At 36.5% G+C, this 23,783-nt stretch overlaps 3 protein-coding genes across 5 annotated transcripts; all 3 read right to left on the reverse strand.

The window, feature by feature from the left end:
* Positions 1–1,678: 1,678 nt before the first annotated feature.
* LOC129739436 (uncharacterized) lies at positions 1,679–3,268 on the reverse strand. The gene is made up of 4 exons (XM_055730888.1): positions 2,982–3,268; positions 2,773–2,906; positions 2,588–2,711; positions 1,679–2,530 (listed from the first exon to the last, which is right to left on the reverse strand). The coding sequence occupies exons 1-4, from the start codon at positions 3,132–3,134 to the stop codon at positions 1,721–1,723; spliced, it is 1,221 nt and encodes a 406-aa protein (XP_055586863.1). The 5' UTR covers positions 3,135–3,268; the 3' UTR covers positions 1,679–1,720.
* A 6,106-nt stretch (positions 3,269–9,374) lies between these two features.
* LOC129740256 (heat shock 70 kDa protein cognate 2) lies at positions 9,375–21,468 on the reverse strand. Of its 3 annotated transcripts, none has more exons than XM_055731862.1 (4): positions 21,351–21,468; positions 20,038–20,254; positions 11,064–11,459; positions 9,375–10,972 (listed from the first exon to the last, which is right to left on the reverse strand). In XM_055731862.1, the coding sequence occupies exons 2-4, from the start codon at positions 20,209–20,211 to the stop codon at positions 9,638–9,640; spliced, it is 1,905 nt and encodes a 634-aa protein (XP_055587837.1). In that variant the 5' UTR covers positions 20,212–20,254; positions 21,351–21,468; the 3' UTR covers positions 9,375–9,637. The 3 variants fall into 3 exon arrangements, with proteins under 3 accessions (XP_055587837.1, XP_055587835.1, XP_055587836.1); XM_055731860.1 differs by lacking the exon at positions 21,351–21,468 and adding an exon at positions 20,765–20,913; XM_055731861.1 differs by lacking the exon at positions 21,351–21,468 and adding an exon at positions 20,761–20,903.
* Positions 21,465–21,812, reverse strand: LOC129758406 (small lysine-rich protein 1). The gene has a single exon (XM_055755909.1). The coding sequence runs from the start codon at positions 21,810–21,812 to the stop codon at positions 21,465–21,467; it is 348 nt and encodes a 115-aa protein (XP_055611884.1).
* Between the last annotated feature and the right edge of the window lie 1,971 nt (positions 21,813–23,783).

A 23,783-nucleotide genomic window follows, 5' to 3' on the forward strand; every position in this document is an offset into this window, starting at 1 on the left:
TTCTGACCGGACTAGGCCTCATGCCACTACTCCAAGGATGTGCAAAAGTGGTATGCGGACAATAAGGTCAATTTCGTGCCGAAAATGTTCAACCCTCCGAACACTCCGGAGCTTCGCCCCATCGAGAAGTACTGGGCGATTATGAAGCAGCAGCTTCTTAAACGACCTAAGGTAGTGAAGACAGTCGAAGAACTGAAGAAAGTATCGTTTTACATACAAAAAACGGCTGATTCACAGGCTGTGCAGAATCTTATGTCCGGGGTTAAGGCCAAGGTGCGGAAATTTGCATATGGACTGTAAATAAAATACGAGTAAAATGAAGTTTAGTAGTTAATTTTCAATCCCTGAAAATTTGAAGGCAATCGGATGAAAATTCGATTTTTGCGAATCAATTTTGTGTGTGGTATTTCATCGTGGACACCCTCTATGGGTAAGTTTTTCCAGTTTAGCGCCAATTGAATGTAATTTTCGCGGTTTACAGCTGTGCTGGAAGTTAAAAGAAGTAAAATTGCTACCTTCGTTAAAGCAAAGATTCTGGAGCTGCTGGTTTTGTCCGAGTAACTATTAACCTGATCTCGGTGCCGTCAGACAACGGTGCCAACATGTTGGCGACCGTTTGGAAAAGAAGAGCTTGAGCTGACATGACGAGGAAGTTTCGATGGTAAAGAAAAAAAAATGGTGAGACAGTAAGATCGGACAGCGAGACTTTTCGGATGAGCTGCAAGAATCGTTTCAGGAAAGGCTGATTAAGTTTGCTATGCTATCGAATCTCTGCAGCTTGTAGTTCATGGCGTTATCAAAAGAAAAGATTCTTGTGTCAAGAATTTCACGGATATAGCAAAGAACCCAGCTTTCCTCCTGTCACTGTGTGGTGCCAGACCCGATGAGGTAGTGTTTTTAAAATGTTCGAGAGCTTTTTGAAACAGAAGGATTTCTTAAGTGAACTTGCTTCAAAATTGTCAGAGTTTTGTTGATTTTGCTCAAGAAACTGGGAAGTCATCAAAAGCTACCTTAGAATTCGATCGTGGATACTTCGAATTTTATCCAAAAGATCGATCGTGGATGCTTCGAATCGTATGCAAAAGGTCGATCCAAAGAAAATTTCGAGCCTCCTAGAGCCAGTCCCACTTGCCCATCAGACTGATTTTCAAAACTTTTTCACAACCATGTTTGGACTCCGGCTCGATTCAATCAAACATCCTCGAAGCAGTTGAATCACTGGATGCAGAGCCTCGACAACACAAATCGCACGACCCATTTCAGCATTGGCTGAATCGCGAATGCTCTCATCATAGCTCTACAAAGTGGCGCTGGTTGTATCGGCAATACCATCGAACCGCATATCGATAGATAGGTCGTTTCGTTGGAAAGTTTTTTTTTCTCAGATTGAATCTATAAGGATTGCATTCACTCGTCGCAATGTACAATTAAAGAATGTCCCTGATATTCAAAAAGACAATAAGAATGAGTATTAAATCCAGTAACTGATTTTTGTCGTTCATCATCACAAGCTATGTTGAAACTTCAGTTCCTGATTTATTGTCCAGACACATGGGATCCGCAAAAGTTTTGCAAAACAAGTTCTCACGAAGAATGTATTACCTTTTCGCTGATTTCGGATAGTTCTTCTTAAATAGAGGAAGAAAACACATTTCAGTTAATCAATCTTTTATCAGGGTTAAAGTTTAAATATAACGAACTCTCTGTTAACATCAATTCATCAATCTCTCAGTCCCAGCATAATTTCCGCATAGCCACGGGCCAACATCTCTGATCGTCCGGTCGTTCCGATGTTCATCACCTTGTGGCAGATCCGATTGGTATGGTACGGATAGACAACCCGGAGATGGTACATCATACCGAGCGCAAAGCAGTACACCAGATGGGCCATCGGGAGACGATCGATCCACTCGACTAGGCGCGGTTTCTCGAGGTCCGACTTCATGTACACCTTCCAGTAGATTTCGACCAGTTGGCTTATCGGATAGGTAAACAGAACGTAGCTGGGGTACATCCGGTAAGCGATTCCTGCGACTAGGCCGGCTAGGGCTGCTCTTGCCAGGGGAGTTAGGTCTGTTTTGCGGATCAGCAAGCAGTGCATTGATTCGTAGAAAGCTTTGTAGCAGGAGAAGAAAGCAATAAGACCGTAGTCCTTTTGCGAGAGAAGGGTCCGTACGAAGGTTACTGGACTGGTAAAAGCCAATAGGACACGTGGAAGGATGTTTTTAATGGACCAGATTGCGCAACCAAAGTAGAAGGACCGTTTCGATTCCTTCAGGACATGATCGAAACAGCTGTGGTCCGGGTGATGAGGGCAAGAAGATGCTTTGGCTTCGATTGGTGTTGGGTTGTTGTTTTTCGTGGTATCGTAGGTGTGCGCAAACCAGAAGCTATTTTTGAGATCCAGATATTGAAGTCCCGGCATAATGGCGGCACTCATCAAGCTGAATGCAATGGTTCCGATAAGACGTGAAACTCGCAACGCTTCAGCTGTTTTTCCTCGCATTCGACGAATTAGAAACTCAACGTACTGAAAAGGAAAAGCAGATATGTTTGTGTATCTTTCAATTTTAAAATTTGTTGTTACCGTATTGAAAAGGCCGATACCCTGCGTTCGTATAATCGATCGTGGCAGGAACATACAAGTGCACCCACCGAGAAAAGAAGGAACGAACACGAAGAACGGCGCCGAAAATCGACCTAGAAGGTTGCTTTTAAAATATGCGCAGGTCAAAAACGGCTGTGCAGTTTCGAAACTTGAATTCAACCTACTAAAATCCGCAAAAGAAGTGGAAACTCCCGGCCGTCATCGGTAGCCCGGCTAGGATGCAACGTCCGTACTGTAGCATTGCCTGCATCCAAACATCTGGATTGTCCCACTGGTTCATTCTGAACAGAAGTGCGGTCTAAAACGGGATTCAAGAAACGCCCGTTGCAACTCAAATGTAATCCAAAAACATAAACTTTACCGACTCACATACCACCACAGTAGGAAGATAGTGCCGCATTGCGCCCCACGTTCCCTGCTTCACGTAGATCACGGCGGCCTGGGCGCACGTGTACCCGGGATGTAACATATCCCGACAGGTTTTGTCCCGGGTCATCTCGTAGAAATACTTACTGAGATTACCCATGATTTTTAGTCCGATTTTGTCGTAAGTCAAAGGTCACACAATTGGCACGCGAGGATGAGGCACTTTTCCGATGGATGAATGGAACTGCAATGTGCAATGTGTGCCGATCGACAATGTCACCGATACCGGTTTTCCGTAGCAAGTTTCCAAAATGTGGATCACAAGCTGAGGTGGTTGTTCTAAGGCAGCAACGTTTGATACCAGGGATTCTTAAACTGAGTGCGAGTGCGATTAACAGAATAATGGTAAGTATTTCACAATTTTTGCCAAAAAAAACGGCCAACGTTATGAAACTCCTGAGATTTATGTTCGCGGACATTTCTATTTACTGTTAATTCTGAACTGATAAAACATATTTATTTTGTTTCTATTAAAATTACGCAAAATGGTGCAGACTAGTTGAATCGATATCATTGAAGAGGCATAGAAGTTTCAAATGGGTGCAGCATAGCATGGAACTTTAAAGTTTCCTTTGTGTATTTTGGAAAGCCAATCTGTCTTATCTGACATACGCATATATGCACACAAACAATAGACTACCCCAAATTTGTACGGGAAGTTTTAAGTCTTGGGGGTTTTGATAACATAAGTGAAAGTTATCGTTCGGTTGAATGTGCTCTAGATTTCAACATTTTGTTATTCTACACTGTCGTTTATGGCTCATTGCTGAACCATTGTAGAACAACTAAATTAAAATCAGCTAGCTCTAGATACCCCGAATGGTTCAGTGCTGAAACAATTCGTCGTTTGAAAGAGAAACGAAAGAAGCATAACAGATACCGTAGGAGTAAATCTCAAGTTGACAAAATTGCATATCGAGTAGCGGTGAATGCATTCAAAAGCTTGCACAGAGCCCAACGTTGCATATACCTGAAAAATATACAGAGAAATATTAAAACTGAACCGAAACGTTTTTGGACGTATGTTAACTCTAAGCGTAAATCAAATTTAATACCAACAAATGTATCGTATTAAACTAAAAAAGCAGATAATGTTTACTGCTCGAATAATAATCAAACTGATCAAACATATGTTTTTCCGGAGGAAGTTTTTCCTGAGCTAACAGTATCGATAACAGATATAAAAAGGAAAATTTTGATGCTCGACGAATCTAAAGGCAGTGGCCCTGACGGGATACCGAACTCGCTCATTAAAAAGTGTGTCAATGGACTTCTAGAGCCCTTACATCGCCTGTTTTCTGACTCCCAAGAAGGAGTATTTTCAACGTTTTGGAAAATCTCGCATATTGTACCTATCCATAAAAGCTCTTCCAAGCTCTCTGTGGAAAATTACCGAGGAGTTGCAATTCTCTCTACCATACCGAAACTTTTCGAAAGTATCGTGTACGACCAAATGTATCCATGGTTGGAAAGTAAAATTTCGGAAGTTCAACACGGTTTTCTCAAAAAACGATCAACCATAACAAATCTTGGGGAGTTTGTCTCGAGGATTTCGATATGGATGATGCAAGGACTGCAAGTCGACGCTATTTATACTGATATGTCAAAAGCATTTGATGTGATCGATATCAATTCACTGCTATCCGTGCTCAGCAAAAATGAAATTGCCAATACTTGCCTTAAATGGATAAATTCATACTTAATTGAAAGAATTCAATATGTAGGGGAGAGTGGGGATACTTGATCCCCTTTTCTTATTTTCACCATATCTTTTTGGAAAAATTTAGCAACTCGCCGTCTTTGACATTTTCTGACAGCTTGTAACTTCAAGTTTCTATGCTCCAAAAATTAGAACAATACTTATACTCGTTGATGAACTAGATGCATTTTTGTGGGAGTAAAAAAATTGCGATTTTTCTGATGTTAGGGGAGACTTGATCCCCTTTTAAGGAGACTTGATCTTTTATTCAGGAAGCCCTAATCCTTGTATAAAAATCAAACAAAACCCCAAGATAGAATAATAATTGACTATTTTGGTCATGTTTGTTCTCATTTCACAATTTATAGCAGACATAAGAAGAAAATTCTCTAACTTTATCTCAACGCTAATAACATTGCATACTTAAAGGCGCAATTTTTTATAAAAAAGAGAAAATTAATTATTTTTGGTCTTTTCTTCAGACAATTGTTTGATAAATATTAGTTTTTGGATAAATATTAGTAATTTCGTGATCAGCAATCATAACGATCAATTCAGAAGAAGAATATGCCGTTTGGAAGGGGGATCAATCGTACCCAACTCAAGGGGATCATTTATACCCATAATCAACATTTTAGAAAACTTTTTCTGAAAAAAGTTGAGAGTTTTCCATTGCTTTGAAAATATGGCATTATAAAGTTCATTTTACGCTCGAACGATTGATACATTGGAACAAATATTTTTTTCATAATTTTCCCATGTAAGGAACATTTTAAAGTGATGAAAAAAGATCTTCAAGTTACATTTTATGAAATTTTTCAAACAAAGTTCATTTACTCAAACAATTATTTTGTTAAAATTTTTTAAACTACAAGCATTGTTATTTTGCTCATTTTGGCACATTTTTCTAGAACATTTGATCTTTGTACGACATTCCAGTTTCGAGATATAGCTAAGGAATCAAGTATCCCCAGGGATCAAGTATCCTCATTCTCCCCTAAAGCTGGGGAATGTAAGATCCGGTGCATTCTCGGTCCAGAGTGGTGTGCCACAAGGAAGTCACTTGGGACCCCTTCTCTTCATCACTATTATGAACGAGTTCCCCGAGGTACTGCAGGACGTTTTTGTGCTGATATACGCAGATGATCTAAACTGACGAATATCAGACAAAGGACTGAATTTCACGAAACACATAGAGCAGGTAGTAGCCAAAGCTAACTCTATGTCTGGAATGGTCAGTAGAGTTTGCCATGAGTTGAATGACCCTTACACAATCGTCTCAATTTATGTAGGATTAGTTCGGACTACAATCGAGTACGCCAGTGTTGTTTAGGCAACCCTACTACAATGTCCACGTTAACAGATTGGAAAGAGTTCAAAAGAAATTTCTCAAATACGCACTGAGGAATCTTGGATGGCAAGAGGAAATGCCGGATTACCGAGCCCTGTTTATGCTGGTCGGATTGGATTCGCTAGAAAATCGCAGGAAGTCAAACGATGCACTATTTTTCAAGGATTTGACAAGTGGAAGGTTTTATTCGCCGTATATGCTTTCACAAATATCCCCCAACGAAGGACGAGGTAGTCTACGCAGCGTAAGGCCATTCCAGCTTTTAAACAGAATACAGAATTACGCGAGAAACGAACCAATGTACAGGATGATGGCACTTTACAACGCATACGTAGAAGAAATCAATCTTAACATGTTCAGAAACCAAATCAAAGATAGTATTAAGAAGTGTTTTACATAAAATTAAAAGTATGATCGATGTTAGTTTTTAAGTTTAATTTCAGATAAAAGGCTTTAGCCTAGGATCATCATCAATAAATAAATAAATATAAGCTTGTGAAATGTTATGCGCTGCAGGCTTAAATTGATCTCAAGCCTAGTACAAGGTCTCATGCCAAAATTGGGCCAGATCGGATCATGGGAAGAGGTCGCTCGACGAGCCTAAAGTTATTATGGGATTTTGAGACATTTTGTTCGGGAGGAACATGAAAATCCAGTTTTGCATGAATAACTTTGGTCTTCTTCGGCCGATTTTTTTTGAAAATGGTTTTTCTTAAAGCCTAAACTATGACAAATATTTCATCTTAACACTGCATTTCAATTCGACTTATGGTAAAAAAGTTATCAGACTTAAAAAAATAGGCTTAACTTTTTTCAGGGTGATACTCATCACTGTTAGTGCTGCGTCAAAATGTTCGAAGCAGTGTCTCTCATCAATAGTGAGGAATATCACTCTAAAAAAGATAGCTATTTTTTTTAGGTCTAATAACTTTATCATAAGTCGAATTGAAATGCAGTGTTAAGATTAAATATTTGTCATAGTTTAGGCTTTAAGAAAAACCGTTTTCAAAAGAAATCGGCCGAGAGGGAAGCCAAAGTTATTCATGAAAAACTGGATTTTTATGTTCCTCCCGAACAAAATGTCTCAAAATCCCATACAAACTTTAGGCTCGTTGAGCGACCCCTTCCCATGATTCGATCCGCCCCAAATTTGGCATGAGACCTTGTAGTAGGCAAGGGATCAATTTAAGCCTGCCGCGCAACTTTTTCAAATGTCGGGTCATTTGGGGCACTCTAACAAACAAGCTTTATGAACTATTGAAGTTCTTTTAAAGGTACAAATGGGGAAAACTATTGCCCAACTCTTTTAAGTACCATTTATTCAGACAAATGTGAACATTAAGAGCTCATTCTTTTTTCAATGGCACTATTGCGGTTACTTGATGCTTTGATTCAGAGAAAAACTACTTAAAAATGCATAAAACTTCGAGATCTGGTGTTACTTCTAGAAAAATGTTTGCCTTTTTGGAGAATGCACTCTCTAATTTTTTTTTTTTTGAATTGGCTTCTAAATTGACTAACAACTCGCTGCAAGGCACATAGAACCTATAAAAATATTTATGAAGCACCATTTCGATTGGATTAGCGTGGTCTAGATATAGAAAAATATAGAAGAACATTAAAAATAACAAAAAAATGACCTTAATATGTTTACCATTTTTTATTTAAATTTTGTCATATGTAAATTTGGTCATTGTTACTTTTTTTGTATTTTTCAGATATTTGTTTTCATGTATGTACATGACTGTCATTCCTGTTTTATTGTGCGATTTTTGTCTTTTTAGTATTTAAAAAAAAATGTGATTGTTGTATTTTTTCCTTTTCAACGTTGTTTAGGTTATTTTTGTAATTTCGGTTGGTTTTGTAGATTTTGTAATGTTTTCTTTTCCATTTTTTGTGAGAACCTTAGCGAAGTAATGTCAAATTACACTTATTCTGAGAGAAGATTTGAAAGTATGTTGATGCCAATTTTTATAACGCATAAAATTATTTTGATGCCTTATATAGGTATTATTTTGCTCTTAAAACCCCTTGGAAAAATGAGGAATCGTTTAGCTCTCTAAAAAGTGAATTTTTGCTACACAATCACGTTTGAACATTTTTACTCTCGTTTTTACTGTCAGGCAAAATTAGAGCAAATGTGTCTCTCAAGGAGTGAAAGTTAAAATTGCTTTCCTTTTTTTGCAATAAAAATTTGCTTGGGGTGCAAAATATGCAATCATTATGGTGTCATTTTGCTTCTATCTAAAAATTAAAGATATCTTAATGACGCGTAATTGGCTATGCAATTTTGTAAATTCTTGACCGAATGATGTTATAATTTTAGTCTCAGGTTCAATCTCCTTAAAAGCTTTCCTGTTTTCGGATTAAATTTTACACCAAATTATGCTACCGGTTTCTGTAGATAGACAGTTCATTTTAGTATTCGTTTGCTTACAAATAAAATTATTGAAACTCTTATGATGTCTTGTTTTGCTAAGATTAAAAAACAAACATCAAATAGTAACCCTTATTCTGCGCGACTCGTGTGGTGACGACGATAGTCGAGTCACCCGAGTCACTCGAATGCTATCAGTTTGTGGTGGACACCTCATTTTGGTCTCGGTTTGCTATAGTCTGCTCGAATTCTCATCCATACTAACTTATGATTTTTTTTAAACTAATAAGTCGATGCGAACCTCACCTAGTGAGTAGTGAGTGGACTGCCATAGTGAATTGAAATTTCCGTTAATGCTAAAAAGCTCAAGTGGATTGAAACTTCTGTTGATGCAGACAACTATGAAAGTGGATTGAGATTTCTGTTTTAGCTTGCCTTTGCTAAGCTTTTTTTCTTCTCTAGACAGGGAGGAATCAGTCTTCTTGAACCTGATAAAATCTTGAAATTTTTTAAGCATATTTCTTTCGGCTTGTTAACGGATTTTAATATAAACGAAACAAAAAAAGAATGCTCCAGATTTGGAATATCATTTTCACGTTTTCAGTGGTAAAATTTAAGAAGTTTTACATTTAAATTTTTCAAAGAAATTACAAGCGCTGAGCTGCAGCTAACGAAATTCCCAATTCCATGTCCCAAAAATCTATTAAAAAAACTGTCCCTATTTTCATATTCAGTGAAATAGTGACAATTCTAAATCAGTTAAATACAAGCAAACTGTAAATTCTCTGCTTAGTTTCAATCCGACTCTGAGAATCGCTGACCCGCTGATTAGGCGCCGCGTCCGTTGCAACGATATACATATGAATAATTCAGGTTTTTCTTTCTCACCATGTTAACAACTTATACCTGCATATTATAGGTACACATATCAATCGTTGCGTTTTAGTGGCTTTATTTCGCTCATTATAAATGCACATTATAGAAAAAATTTTGCGTTTAGCAGAACACTCTAAATCGGCGCACGCTGGTCAACCGTAGAAGACGGTTGATCGGGGGTCGGGGTTAGTGATGTGTTAGTTCTAGTTTTTTTTCTATTCGGGGCATCTTTAAAGCTGTCGGTATAAATAGTACATAGGTTATAATTAACTTGAGTAAAACTAGTTTGATAGTTTAATCTTAATCAACTTCCTCAACGGTTGGTCCTTTTCCGCCGGATGCAGATCCAGATCCGTCTCCGCCAGCACCCTGATGAAGCTTGGCCATAATAGGGCCACAAACCTTCTGACAATCTTTTAGGTGGTGTTCGAATTCCTCCTTCTCAGCCAGCGTGTTTGCATCCAACCAGGACATTTCCGAGGAACACTTATCCTTCACCGATTGCTTATCGGAATCGGACAGCTTTCCGGAGGGTGCATCCTCCACGGCCTGTTTACAGTTGAAGATGTAACCTTCCAGTTGATTGCGGGCCACGATGCGTTCCCGTTGACGTTCATCCTCTTCGCGGTATTTTTCGGCGTCCGACAGCATCCGGTCGATCTCGGATTTGGACAGCCGACCTTTGTCGTTTTTGATTGTGATCTTTTCCGATTTGCCGGTGCTGTTATCCTTTGCTGAGACATTTAAAATGCCGTCAGCGTTTAGATCGAAAGTAACTTCGATCTTGGGAACGCCACGTGGTGCCGGTGGGATACCGGTCAAGTTGAAGGTTCCGAGCAGATTGTTATCCTTGGTCATGGCCCGTTCACCTTCAAACACCTGGATAGAAACAGCGTTCTGGTTATCGCTGTAAGTTGTGAAAGTTTGCTGTTGCTTGCAAGGGATACGCGAGTTGCGTTCGATGATTTTGGTCATCACTCCTCCGGCAGTTTCGATACCCAAGGACAGGGGAGTAACATCAACAAGCAAAACGTCCTGAATCTGGGAGCTTCCGTCACCACTCAAAATGGCCGCCTGAACTGCAGCTCCATAAGCTACGGCTTCATCCGGGTTGATCGACAAGTTCAGTGCCTTGCCACAGAAGAAGTCCTGCAGCATCTTCTGAACCTTAGGAATACGAATCGATCCCCCTACCAAAACTACATCGTGAATGGCGCCCTTGTCAAGCTTGGCATCGCCCAGGGCTCGCTCAACTGGAGCCAACGTCGAACGGAACAAATCCATACACAGCTCCTCGAAGCGTGCCCGCGTAATCTTCGAATAGAAATCAATGCCCTCATGCAGCGCATCGATTTCCAACGAAGCCTCGGTGCTCGAAGAAAGCGTACGCTTGGCGCGCTCACAAGCCGTTCGCAACCGACGCAGCGCCCTGATATTTCCGCTCATGTCCTTCTTGTGCTTGCGCTTGAACTCCTCGGCAAAATGGTTCACCAGCCGGTTGTCGAAATCCTCGCCACCCAGATGGGTGTCTCCGGCCGTGGATTTCACCTCGAACAGGGAACCCTCGTCGATGGTCAGGATCGACACGTCGAAAGTTCCGCCGCCCAGATCGAAGATCAGCACGTTTTTCTCGCCCTGTGGAAATAAGACGAACATCAATTAACTTAAAAGATATCCATTGCTACTCTAAAGTATAGGTTTAAAAAGGTGGATATTTTGTTCTCACCTTCAGATTTTTGTCCAATCCATAGGCCAAGGCAGCCGCCGTCGGTTCGTTGATGATCCGCAGCACATTTAGACCGGCGATTGCACCCGCGTCCTTGGTGGCCTGCCGCTGGGAATCGTTGAAGTAGGCCGGCACCGTGATCACAGCATCGGACACCGTCCCGCCCAGATAGACCTCGGCCACCTCACGCATCTTGGTCAGCACCATCGAGCTGACCTCTTCCGGGGCAAAGCGCTTCGTCTCACCCTTGAACTCAACCTGGATCTTCGGTTTGCCCCCGTCGCTGACCACCGTGAAGGGCCAGTGCTTCATGTCCTCCTGGATCTTCTGATCGTCGAATCGGCGTCCAATCAACCGTTTGGCATCGAAAACGGTGTTCTTCGGATTCATTGCGACCTAGAAATTGGGATGACATGGTACAGGTAAAAAAATATTTAATTTAAATTGGTCACATTTTGTCGTTATTATTAATGGTCTTTTTTTCATACTAAAAGGTAAACCCTAGAGAGGGTTCGCCACGAATAGCAGAATCCAAGCTTAAGTGGGACCTGTGGGAGGAAAAATGTTATTTTTGGATTTTAAATTGCTCATCTGCGGTGCATAGAGAAATTTCTGTTGCTCCACAAAGTATCGTATTGAGAGGAAATTGGAATAATATTTATACCTAAGTTGACAGACAGTGTGTTTGCACAACAAGGGACACTCCCACGCCACTCAGTTTGGAATCAACTGAGGAAAAAAAATGGTAGAGTAAGCATATGCAATCATTTATCTTGTAGTCTAACGACAAAGATGGTTCTCCAACATAACATTCAAATGACACCTGTTATGGGATACAAGAGTGAATTGATCATACGCGTGAAACTTGTCGTGAGGATGTTCGATATCTTTGACACAATCTGGTGTGAGCGAACATATGCTGTTCGCTAACCAAATAGGTGGTAGTCCATTTATGGCGAATCAATTGATTTGCGAATGGATTGGTAGGCAACTTTTAGTTGTAAGATAGTCGGCTAGTTGCGTTTGCCTATCACATGAGCGTCCTAACATGAAGCTTTTTACGGTTTGAATGGGTAGTCAGACAATGTGTCAAAACCAAACCGAAATGTGAAACACATAAAGTTACACGAGCACATATTTGATATTTATCCTCTAAATGACCCATTCCAAGCACCTCTTAACAGGAGAACTGATTTTAATTTTTCATTATCCAAAAATAAATTGCATAGCATTAGAAAGATTATTTCTTAAGTGTTCCATTAAAAGATTTTCAGTTACCTTTTTTTAGAAGTGAGTATGTTAACGTTGAAATTTAAAAATTTTTGTATGAATTTAAATTGATTTTTGCAATTATTCTTTATTCATAACGTAACTTTGTCAAGAATCAAGCTAAGTCAAAAACAATTATTGCAAAATGATGGTAGAAAAGCCATCTTTTAAGCATGACATAAGATAATAAACAGTCACTGCAAGTTCACGCTCTAGAATCGTTGATAAAGGTATCTATTTTTAAGCGTTGTGACGTCACGAAAATTTATTTACTTTTTTTTAGAAAACGTTCAAGACTTTTAACTTCAACACCATGACAGTTTTTCTTCAATACAAGTTCAACACAACAATGTGATATGAATCAAGATATATCCGTAAAATACATTGAATTTAAAAACTCAGCAACATGTACAGAACCAGGATTAAGGGGGGGGGGGGGGGGGTAGGGTCTAACGCTTAAAAAAAAACGTTTTTTTTTTAAATTTTCTTATTGTAAAACATTTCAGAATGTTGTGTCAAATTTTCAAGTCAATTGAAACAAAACTGTAGAAATTACTTCAAACGCGTTTTAGTCGAAAGCACTTTTTTTTAAGTCCGTGGACAACGTCATTTGAAAACTACTTCACCGATTCTTTTCAAATACGGAACATATTTTCTACATATAAAATACCAGACCCCAACGTTTTTTTTTTACTTTGGGGAGTTTTTACAGATAAAAAATGGCGGATTTTTTCGTGAAAATCGTAGTTTTTACTTCAAACAGCCACAAAAATTTCATACAAATTTTTTTAAGTTAAATAAAAACGTTGGGGTCCAGAAAAACATCTATTAAAAATATTGTGCTTTGATTTTTTTGACTTCAGATGATTCTGTGCTGTCACCGGCTCAATGCTTTGTAAATATAATGCAAAAAAATTGAATACATTTGTTTGAACGATAGCTCTAAAAAAAATCGTGAAAATGGTGTTTTTTTACCCCTTAGACCCTACCCCCCCCCCCCTGCCTTGAAAAATCTTCTCAAATCTTATGATGAGGCATTTCGGATTCGATGATTAAAGGTGGATGTAAGTAGTCAATCAAGCTAAGCTAAGCTAAGCTAATACAAGTTCAACACAACAATGCGCTTCAATAATCGAATTCTATTATCAAGGTTTTAAAGAAAATAATTGTTTTTAAGAATTAACTCAGATGTTTTTAAACATTTCTTATAAAACGTATAAAATCGCGCTTAGAAACACTTTATTCTAGAATAAACAAACTATCAAACTATCAAAGAATATTTGTAGATCATAAAGCAGGTAGTTATCTGTGATTCGAATAAAAATCTGGCAAAAGAACAAGCTCTTCGTATATCTATGTTAGAATGAAAAACACCGCTAGTAGCTTTTATTTCTTTCTGGCATTATGTTCAAACAAAATAAGCTTTATGAAATAAATGAAATGAGATTAAAAAAAATCTTTGATCATGGTATACTCAATAGATTAAATTTTTATATAAAAAAAATCATAAGACTTTCATAGAAAATAGTTAATAAAATTAATTAAACGATTCTAATAATAAACTGTCCTTAATTGAAATTTCCACTTCGAAAAATGTCACTAGAAAATCCAAATCGAATCCCGTGTTCACATAAAATCTCACAAAAGAGACTTTTAACTGAATTACAAAATTAAATAGATTAAAATATGTACTAGCACAAGGTCTCCTGCTGTTTGTATGGAATTATGTGGATTTTGTTCGGCATGAAAAAAAAACTGTTTTTCGTCAATAAGTACAGTCTTTATCAACTATTTTTTCTTTTAATTTGAGTATTTAAAAGCTTTAATTATGACAATATTTCATCTCAAGAACGCATTTGAATTACAGTTATCATAAAACAGCTATAATGTTCAAAACGGGTGTATAAGCGTCGATTAACGATCGTTCAAGTATTTTTTGTAGTTGACCCATCAGAAGCTAATTTTTGAAATTCAAAAACCTTTTTAACTAAACCATTGTCGAAATGGTTTGGAGATAAACTATTTGTCATAACGAAAGTTTTGTGAATGACAATAATCAAAAAAATCAGCCGATAGGGACTTCAGAAATTGGTGCAAAACTTGGTTTTCATGTTCCTTCCAAACCCAATTTCACATAATTCCATACAAAGTTTAGGCTCAAACTTCGAATAAAATTTATGTGAGCAGTGTTGCAAACCTTATCTGCTTATGTTAAGGTTGCCAGATTTTTTTCAGCACGTATCCGGGCAGGACAATCTGAGCAATTTTTATATAAAAACCTGGCAAAATCCGGGCTTTCGATTTCAAATTGATGACCATAAACTCGGGCAATAACCGGGCAAATTTTGTCAAAACTCAGAAATTCTTCAACAAAAATCAAGAAAAAAAATGATAAATTTTTTTTTCATCAAAACACATCGATAGATTTTAAACCGTATATTAGAATTCCAAAAAACCTTTTATGATTATTTTTATGAAACTTGCTCACAAAAATTCGTTTTGGAGGTGTTTGTTGTTGATTTTTTTTTTGATAAATTTGCCAAATAAAGTGAATAAATCCGGGCATTTTTCAATGAAATCCGGGCAACCGAGCCGGGCCGGACTGTTCTTAAATTAAGTATTAAAAATCCGGGCAAACCCGGATAAAACCGGGCAATCTGGCAACCTTAGCTTGTATGGGCCTTTGAGATTGAATTCCCCTTATTTTTTGGGAATAAATGGATCGATTTCATCACCAAATCACATTATTTGTTGAGTTTTTAAGCATTTCAAGTAAAGTAATCATAAATTTTAGGATTATACTTTGATTTATTTCATGTAGCTGACCATAAAATTTTGTGACGTCACAACGCTTTGCGAAACCCTGCCTAAAAAATGGTGCGGTGTGACGTCACGAAACTGAATCGCTTTAAAATAAATTGAAATATCAATTTGAAAAAATCAAAAACAGCGTTTTGTTGGTTGTAATAAAACGATACTTTCTTGAAATTTTCATAAAATTTGATCGAATAGAAGAGCAGAAAAATGCAATGTTGTAAAAAAAGCTGAAAAGTGTAAAAAGAAGCGCGTTGTGACGTCACGATTCCTTTGGCTTATATTTTGTTAACTATTTGTTCTTAAAAAATACTTTTGGTTTCAAATTGTAGAAAATGCATAGAAGGTATAATTTTTTTCAATGTGCCATATGACCTGTAAAACTTACATACAATATACCAAAAAAAATTTTTGCAAACGTTGTGACGTCACGCTGGGATGGGTCAAACACAGAAATCAGAAATTTGTATCACTCGTGAATGACAATAAGATAGGGTTGCCATCCGTCCCGCTTGTTTGTTGATTGTCCCGCCGTCCCGCTTTTTCCTGGAAATGTCCCGCTTTTTTTTTTTGGAAAACTCTTACAAAGTTCACTGACTTGCACAGCAAAAAAAACAAACTTTAGCTTCAATTTCAATTCATTTGTACAGCAAGAAATTTTTTTAATATGTCTTTTTTTCAAAATATGCAGAATTTTTCATAGCTTTTATAAGTCAATACTGAATAACTCTAAAGTTACAGTAAGATTCTGATTCAGTTAAGCGTTCTTGGTCCACGTTGAATCAATGCAATGTGAATAGCTTTAAGTTGCTTATAAATGATTACACTAGGGAAGAGCATTTTTTGATGCCTTTGTTTCAATAACTGTCTTTAGATAATGTTGGTGTCCTGAATTCGAATCATTCGTACGATTTTGTCTATTAGCTCTTGTTTTAGTGACATGGCGTGTGAAAATTTGGAAAATGACCAATTTTGGATTTGATAACAATGAACTAGAAAACCTACTTATAAAACAAAAACTGATTTTGAATTCTTTTACTATCCTTCATCCAATCAAAGATTCATATTTTGTCTAGATAATCTAGATTCAGAGATACATCGCTCAAAAAATATGAAATTATACTATTTTGAAACATTTTAAAAGATAACGTTTCTGACATTGCTGAAAAAAGTCTTTGAGTATTTTATATCAAAGATTTCACCCTATTTATGAACTTTGTTGAAGACTGGACGATTGAACTTATGATTTAAGAAATATCTTAGATACAATTTCGGTTAAAATTTCCTAAAAATGTCGCCCAAATTCCCATATTTAACAGATTTGGGAAAAATAAACAATAAATATAACTTTTTTTCTCAGAAGTCAAAATGACTCGCGGTCTTCGGGAAAGCTGATCATTGAATTGAAACCTTAAATTTCCAAGCCTTTATAATGTTTTACAGTTTTGCCAAGAAAAAACACACATTGAGTAAATAAGTTTATATCTATTTTCCAAAGTTATCTCGAAAACAAGAGCTGTTAGAAAAAAAACCAATTGCATATTTTCTAAATTAGTTCTTAAGTTCTTTGCCACTCGAAAATATGTAAATTTTGTAACTTCGTGTTATAGATCTATCTTAATTTTTGCCGGAATCTTAGTTTAATTGCCTTTTATCATACACCACTTTTTTCGATTCAATTGCCCGAAGTATACAATGATGGAAGTTTTCTTGAGTGTTCAAATTCTTAAAACAAATTTTAAATATAGTTTTTATCTCACAAAGTATTTATACGCGGTATCAAATTCGCCGTCCAGATGGAGGACTCGAAATTTATTCTCTTAAATAACGTTTTAATTCGCGTGAGCCGTGGCCAAAAAACCATGTAAATAGAAGCCATGTGAGAAAAACACAGCAAAATAAATTCCAGTAAAAAAAACTTAGTGTACTTTTTGGGAATAACTTGATGGTATACGCATAAGTTTGGCCATACAATTAATCTTCTTTTTTAAAAGTTTCTTAATTGTCCCGCTTTTTTCGGCTGTGTCCCGCTTTTTTCCAAGAAATGTCCCACTTTTTTTCTAAAAGAATCTGGCAAGCCTAAACTAAGATGTTTAAACGACTATAATCGAAACAATAAAAGAGAATTCAGGCATCAAAATACAGAACTCCGAATATAGAATTCTGAATGCAAAAATGAGAAATTTGAGTTCAGAATCCAGAAAAATGAATTCAGGATACAGAATACAGCAATTAGAATTCAGAAATAAGAGTTAGTTCAGAATTCAGAAAAAATGAACTCAGATATCAGAATACAGCCATAAAAACTCAGAATGCAGAATTCAGAAATCAGAAATCAGAAAGCAGAAATCAGAAATCAGAAATCAGAAATCAGAAATCAGAAATCAGAAATCCGAAATCCGAAATCCGAAATCCGAAATCCGAAATCCGAAATCCGAAATCCGAAATCCGAAATCCGAAATCCGAAATCCGAAATCCGAAATCCGAAATCCGAAATCCGAAATCCGAAATCCGAAATCCGAAATCCGAAATCCGAAATCCGAAATCCGAAATCCGAAATCCGAAATCCGAAATCCGAAATCCGAAATCCGAAATCCGAAATCCGAAATCCGAAATACGAAATACGAAATACGAAATCCGAAATCCGAAATCCGAAATCCGAAATCCGAAATCCGAAATCCGAAATCCGAAATCCGAAATCCGAAATCCGAAATCCGAAATCCGAAATCCGAAATCCGAAATCCGAAATCCGAAATCCGAAATCCGAAATCCGAAATCCGAAATCCGAAATCCGAAATCCGAAATCCGAAATCCGAAATCCGAAATCCGAAATCCGAAATCCGAAATCCGAAATCCGAAATCCGAAATCCGAAATCCGAAATCCGAAATCCGAAATCCGAAATCCGAAATCCGAAATCCGAAATCCGAAATCCGAAATCCGAAATCCGAAATCCGAAATCCGAAATCCGAAATCCGAAATCCGAAATCCGAAATCCGAAATCCGAAATCCGAAATCCGAAATCCGAAATCCGAAATCCGAAATCCGAAATCCGAAATCCGAAATCCGAAATCCGAAATCCGAAATCCGAAATCCGAAATCCGAAATCCGAAATCCGAAATCCGAAATCCGAAATCCGAAATCCGAAATCCGAAATCCGAAATCCGAAATCCGAAATCCGAAATCCGAAATCCGAAATCCGAAATCCGAAATCCGAAATCCGAAATCCGAAATCCGAAATCCGAAATCCGAAATCCGAAATCCGAAATCCGAAATCCGAAATCCGAAATCCGAAATCCGAAATCCGAAATCCGAAATCCGAAATCCGAAATCCGAAATCCGAAATCCGAAATCCGAAATCCGAAATCCGAAATCCGAAATCCGAAATCCGAAATCCGAAATCCGAAATCAGAAATCAGAAATTAGAAATCAGAGATCAGAAATCAGAAATCAGAAATCAGAAATTAGAAATCAGAGATCAAAGATAGAGATCAGAGAACAGAGAACAGAGAACAGAAAACAGAAAACAGAAAACAGAAAACAGAAAACAGAAAACAGAAAACAGAAAACAGAAAACAGAAAACAGAAAACAGAAAACAGAAAACAGAAAACAGAAAACAGAAAACAGAAAACAGAAAACAGAAAACAGAAAACAGAAAACAGAAAACAGAAAACAGAAAACAGAAAACAGAAAACAGAAAACAGAAAACAGAAAACAGAAAACAGAAAACAGAAAACAGAAAACAGAAAACAGAAAACAGAAAACAGAAAACAGAAAACAGAAAACAGAAAACAGAAAACAGAAAACAGAAAACAGAAAACAGAAAACAGAAAACAGAAAACAGAAAACAGAAAACAGAAAACAGAAAACAGAAAACAGAAAACAGAAAACAGAAAACAGAAAACAGAAAACAGAAAACAGAAAACAGAAAACAGAAAACAGAAAACAGAAAACAGAAAACAGAAAACAGAAAACAGAAAACAGAAAACAGAAAACAGAAAACAGAAAACAGAAAACAGAAAACAGAAAACAGAAAACAGAAAACAGAAAACAGAAAACAGAAAACAGAAAACAGAAAACAGAAAACAGAAAACAGAAAACAGAAAACAGAAAACAGAAAACAGAAAACAGAAAACAGAAAACAGAAAACAGAAAACAGAAAACAGAAAACAGAAAACAGAAAACAGAAAACAGAAAACAGAAAACAGAAAACAGAAAACAGAAAACAGAAAACAGAAAACAGAAAACAGAAAACAGAAAACAGAAAACAGAAAACAGAAAACAGAAAACAGAAAACAGAAAACAGAAAACAGAAAACAGAAAACAGAAAACAGAAAACAGAAAACAGAAAACAGAAAACAGAAAACAGAAAACAGAAAACAGAAAACAGAAAACAGAAAACAGAAAACAGAAAACAGAAAACAGAAAACAGAAAACAGAAAACAGAAAACAGAAAACAGAAAACAGAAAACAGAAAACAGAAAACAGAAAACAGAAAACAGAAAACAGAAAACAGAAAACAGAAAACAGAAAACAGAAAACAGAAAACAGAAAACAGAAAACAGAAAACAGAAAACAGAAAACAGAAAACAGAAAACAGAAAACAGAAAACAGAAAACAGAAAACAGAAAACAGAAAACAGAAAACAGAAAACAGAAAACAGAAAACAGAAAACAGAGAATAGAGAACGGAGAACAGAGAAAGAAAATCAAAAATCAGAAGAAAGAATTAAAAAAAACAGAAATCAAAAGTCTGAAATCCAAAATTTAGAAATCAGGACTAGTATTTTGAAGAAATAAATCATGAATCAGTTTTGAGAATCAAAATTCTTCGGAATCAGAATCAAATTATAGATTTACGAGTACAGAATCAACGACTCACTCGGAGCTTACCTGATTTTTTGCCGCATCTCCGATCAATCGTTCCGTATCGTTGAACGCCACGTAGGACGGCGTGGTCCGATTGCCCTGATCGTTAGCAATGATCTCGACCTTTCCATGCTGCCACACTCCAACACAGCTATAGGTGGTTCCAAGATCGATTCCTACGGCCGGTGTCTTACCCATTTCGGCGATTATTTATTGTTGTTTTTTTTCAATAAAATTTTTCCTGGAGAAAGAAAATTCGCGAAGGAGATCAGAATTGGTTTCTTAGAGAAAACAACAATTAGCACCCCATTTTGGGGATGGAGATTCAAGTTAAGACGCGTTTCTAAAAATAGTTTCACTCCAGGCAAGCCAGAAAATAATCCATTAATCTTGGTCGGATTCCTACCAACCGAACACCCACACGAAGTGCTGCTGCTGCACAAGTGTCTTCTATTTTTGTTAAGATTACGATCGTCACAGCACCGCACAACTTGACGTGAGAATCTACGCGCGACAAAATCTTTCCAGATCAGCAGTTCTCACGATTATTAGTCATACATCTATCCATGCATGCGTCTTGGCCGTTGGAGTCCTTATAAGGCAACAATTAATCCGAGTCCAATCAACTAAAGACACTTGTTTGCAGTCTTCTGGAAAGTGTTCTTAAGTTTTCTACCGTCAATCAAAGCTAAGATTGATCACCGGTTTACCAAACCTAGACAAACACATTTTAATTGGAATGCCAACCTACACAGGACGGTGAGATCACTTGGCGACCGTTGCAATAATTCAGGGGAACCGGGCCGGGTGTGGGATTCGTTTGGAAGATTCACGGAACGCGCGCGAACTTTTGCGAACTACACTTGGCGACTGTGAAAAAGTGAATATTCTTCGGTCGTCGTGATCATCTCGCTTTTAAAGATTTAGTCTCATCAGCGCATGGAAAATCTACGCTCAACGCGAGAGAGATTTTTCCCCATATTGGATCCTCCTGATTCGTGATGGAAAAATCAGATGTAAATATTTCCATCAACGCGCCACTCACCGGTAAATGTTTGTCAAAATTCATGTCAAATCACTTTCTGGGTCATTTCGAGATGTGGTTCCAATAGGTTTTCGGTTGATGATCCTCTTTTGTTTTGCTTACATTGAACTTGATCGCTCGCTAACATGCTGTCAACACGCTTTAATGAACACGCGAGACATTTGTTTGGTGCCATGTTAAATCAATCGGGATTCAAAATTAAATAACCGAGCATTAGCATTTTTTTCTTCATCGGCATTTGTGTTTCCTATTCCATTCTATAAAAAAAACAACTTACCTACTTAAAACTTACCCTTTAGTCCGGTTATTCTCAAGTATTAAAAATCGCCTAACAGTAGGCAATCGAAAATCGAAAGGTAAAGCTCGACGCGTACGCCTCAGAATTAAGCGCGATAACAACCAGCAGTTACTTTTTGCCTTTCTTTTTCTTTTTCTGTCCATCGGGCCACGCGAAGCCGCGCGATTTCAGAACATCCTGAATATTGTGACAAACGTAGTAGGCATTCTCCATGGCGGCCTCGCTGAACAGATCGCCCTGGAATTTGGACGATTTTCCGCCCTTGCCTTTGCCCTTCTTGCCCTTGCCCTTTTTCGGTTTGGCTTCCGCTTCCTCCTCGTCGGCTCCTTCTTCCTCGTCCCCTCCGCCGGCTCCGCCACCATTTCCGGCCCCAGAAGCTTCACCGGTTGCTCCCTCATCCGCTTTTTCACCGTTTCCGCCCTCGCCTTTGCCTTTTTTCTTCGCTTTACCGCCCATTGCCTTTTGATAGTTTGAAATTTGAAACCAAGTTTCACTAATTTATTCAATTTCTCACTAGAATTAAAAACTTTTTGGAGATATCCAAGACTTGTTCCAATATTAACGATCTTATTGATTCAACAAACGAGAGAATCAAACGCCCGCTTGTTTATTAACGACGACGCCTCAACGCCGTGGCGCGCGTCGTTGCTATGCTAACACGTGGTCTTGTTTACTTTTGTTTTGGGATCAAGTCTTTAAACTTGGTTAACCCTTTCTAGCCCAAATTGAGGAAATTGAAAATCGTAAAATTTTAACTCGAAAATATAACGTTATAAAACCGTGGATACGAATGGATACGAAAAACTGGAAAATTTAAAAAAATTACGACTAAGGATAAAAAAAATGTAAAAAATGTAACAAGACTGTGCAGCGAAATAATAATAATAATAATTTAAAAAAATATACTTAATGTATACGGGAAGGAAAGATACTAAACTGAATGAATGGAATAAAAAAAAAAGAAAACTGAAAATTCGAACAATATCTAAAAATCGAAAAACGAATATCAAAACTGAAAAAGGTAATTGAGGAACAAAAAAGAACATGAAAATAAGATGTGAAAAAGAAAAAAGGTAAAACGGAAACTATGTAAGAATAAAAACAGGAAAAAGGTATTAAATATAGAAGAAAATAGGAACATATAACAATCAGGAAATTAGGAATATTGGAAAATAGGATATCAGGAAAATAAGAAAATTAGCAAGAAGGAAAATAATAAAATAGCAAGACAGAAAAAAAGGAAAATAGGAATATGAAAATTTGATAAAATTGACAAAAAAAAATGCTAAAATGTCAAAAATGACAAAAATGACAAAAATGTCAAAAATGACAAAAATGACAAAAATGACAAAAATGACAAAAATGACAAAAATGACAAAAATGACAAAAATGACAAAAATGACAAAAATGACAAAAATGACAAAAATGACAAAAATGACAAAAATGACAAAAATGACAAAAATGACAAAAATGACAAAAATGACAAAAATGACAAAAATGACAAAAATGACAAAAATGACAAAAATGACAAAAATGACAAAAATGACAAAAATGACAAAAATGACAAAAATGACAAAAATGACAAAAATGACAAAAATGACAAAAATGACAAAAATGACAAAAATGACAAAAATGACAAAAATGACAAAAATGACAAAAATGACAAAAATGACAAAAATGACAAAAATGACAAAAATGACAAAAATGACAAAAATGACAAAAATGACAAAAATGACAAAAATGACAAAAATGACAAAAATGACAAAAATGACAAAAATGACAAAAATGACAAAAATGACAAAAATGACAAAAATGACAAAAATGACAAAAATGACAAAAATGACAAAAATGACAAAAATGACAAAAATGACAAAAATGACAAAAATGACAAAAATGACAAAAATGACAAAAATGACAAAAATGACAAAAATGACAAAAATGACAAAAATGACAAAAATGACAAAAATGACAAAAATGACAAAAATGACAAAAATGACAAAAATGACAAAAATGACAAAAATGACAAAAATGACAAAAATGACAAAAATGACAAAAATGACAAAAATGACAAAAATGACAAAAATGACAAAAATGACAAAAATGACAAAAATGACAAAAATGACAAAAATGACAAAAATGACAAAAATGACAAAAATGACAAAAATGACAAAAATGACAAAAATGACAAAAATGACAAAAATGACAAAAATGACAAAAATGACAAAAATGACAAAAATGACAAAAATGACAAAAATGACAAAAATGACAAAAATGACAAAAATGACAAAAATGACAAAAATGACAAAAATGACAAAAATGACAAAAATGACAAAAATGACAAAAATGACAAAAATGACAAAAATGACAAAAATGACAAAAATGACAAAAATGACAAAAATGACAAAAATGACAAAAATGACAAAAATG

Source organism: Uranotaenia lowii, chromosome 1 (assembly GCF_029784155.1).
Source record: "Uranotaenia lowii strain MFRU-FL chromosome 1, ASM2978415v1, whole genome shotgun sequence".
Taxonomy (NCBI): domain Eukaryota; kingdom Metazoa; phylum Arthropoda; class Insecta; order Diptera; family Culicidae; genus Uranotaenia; species Uranotaenia lowii.

Coding starts and splice junctions, on each gene's coding strand:
- LOC129758406 (XM_055755909.1), bottom strand. CDS start 21,812: ATGGGCGGTAAAGCGAAGAAAAAAGGCAAAGGCGAGGGCGGAAACGGT.
- LOC129739436 (XM_055730888.1), bottom strand. CDS start 3,134: ATGGGTAATCTCAGTAAGTATTTCTACGAGATGACCCGGGACAAAACC. Junction 2,712..2,772: donor CACTTCTTTTGCGGATTTTA/GTAGGTTGAATT, acceptor ATATTTTAAAAG/CAACCTTCTAGGTCGATTTT. Junction 2,531..2,587: donor GTATCGGCCTTTTCAATACG/GTAACAACAAAT, acceptor TTTCCTTTTCAG/TACGTTGAGTTTCTAATTCG.
- LOC129740256 (XM_055731862.1), bottom strand. CDS start 20,211: ATGGGTAAGACACCGGCCGTAGGAATCGATCTTGGAACCACCTATAGC. Junction 11,460..20,037: donor GAGATGCGGCAAAAAATCAG/GTAAGCTCCGAG, acceptor CCCAATTTCTAG/GTCGCAATGAATCCGAAGAA. Junction 10,973..11,063: donor GATTGGACAAAAATCTGAAG/GTGAGAACAAAA, acceptor TTATTTCCACAG/GGCGAGAAAAACGTGCTGAT.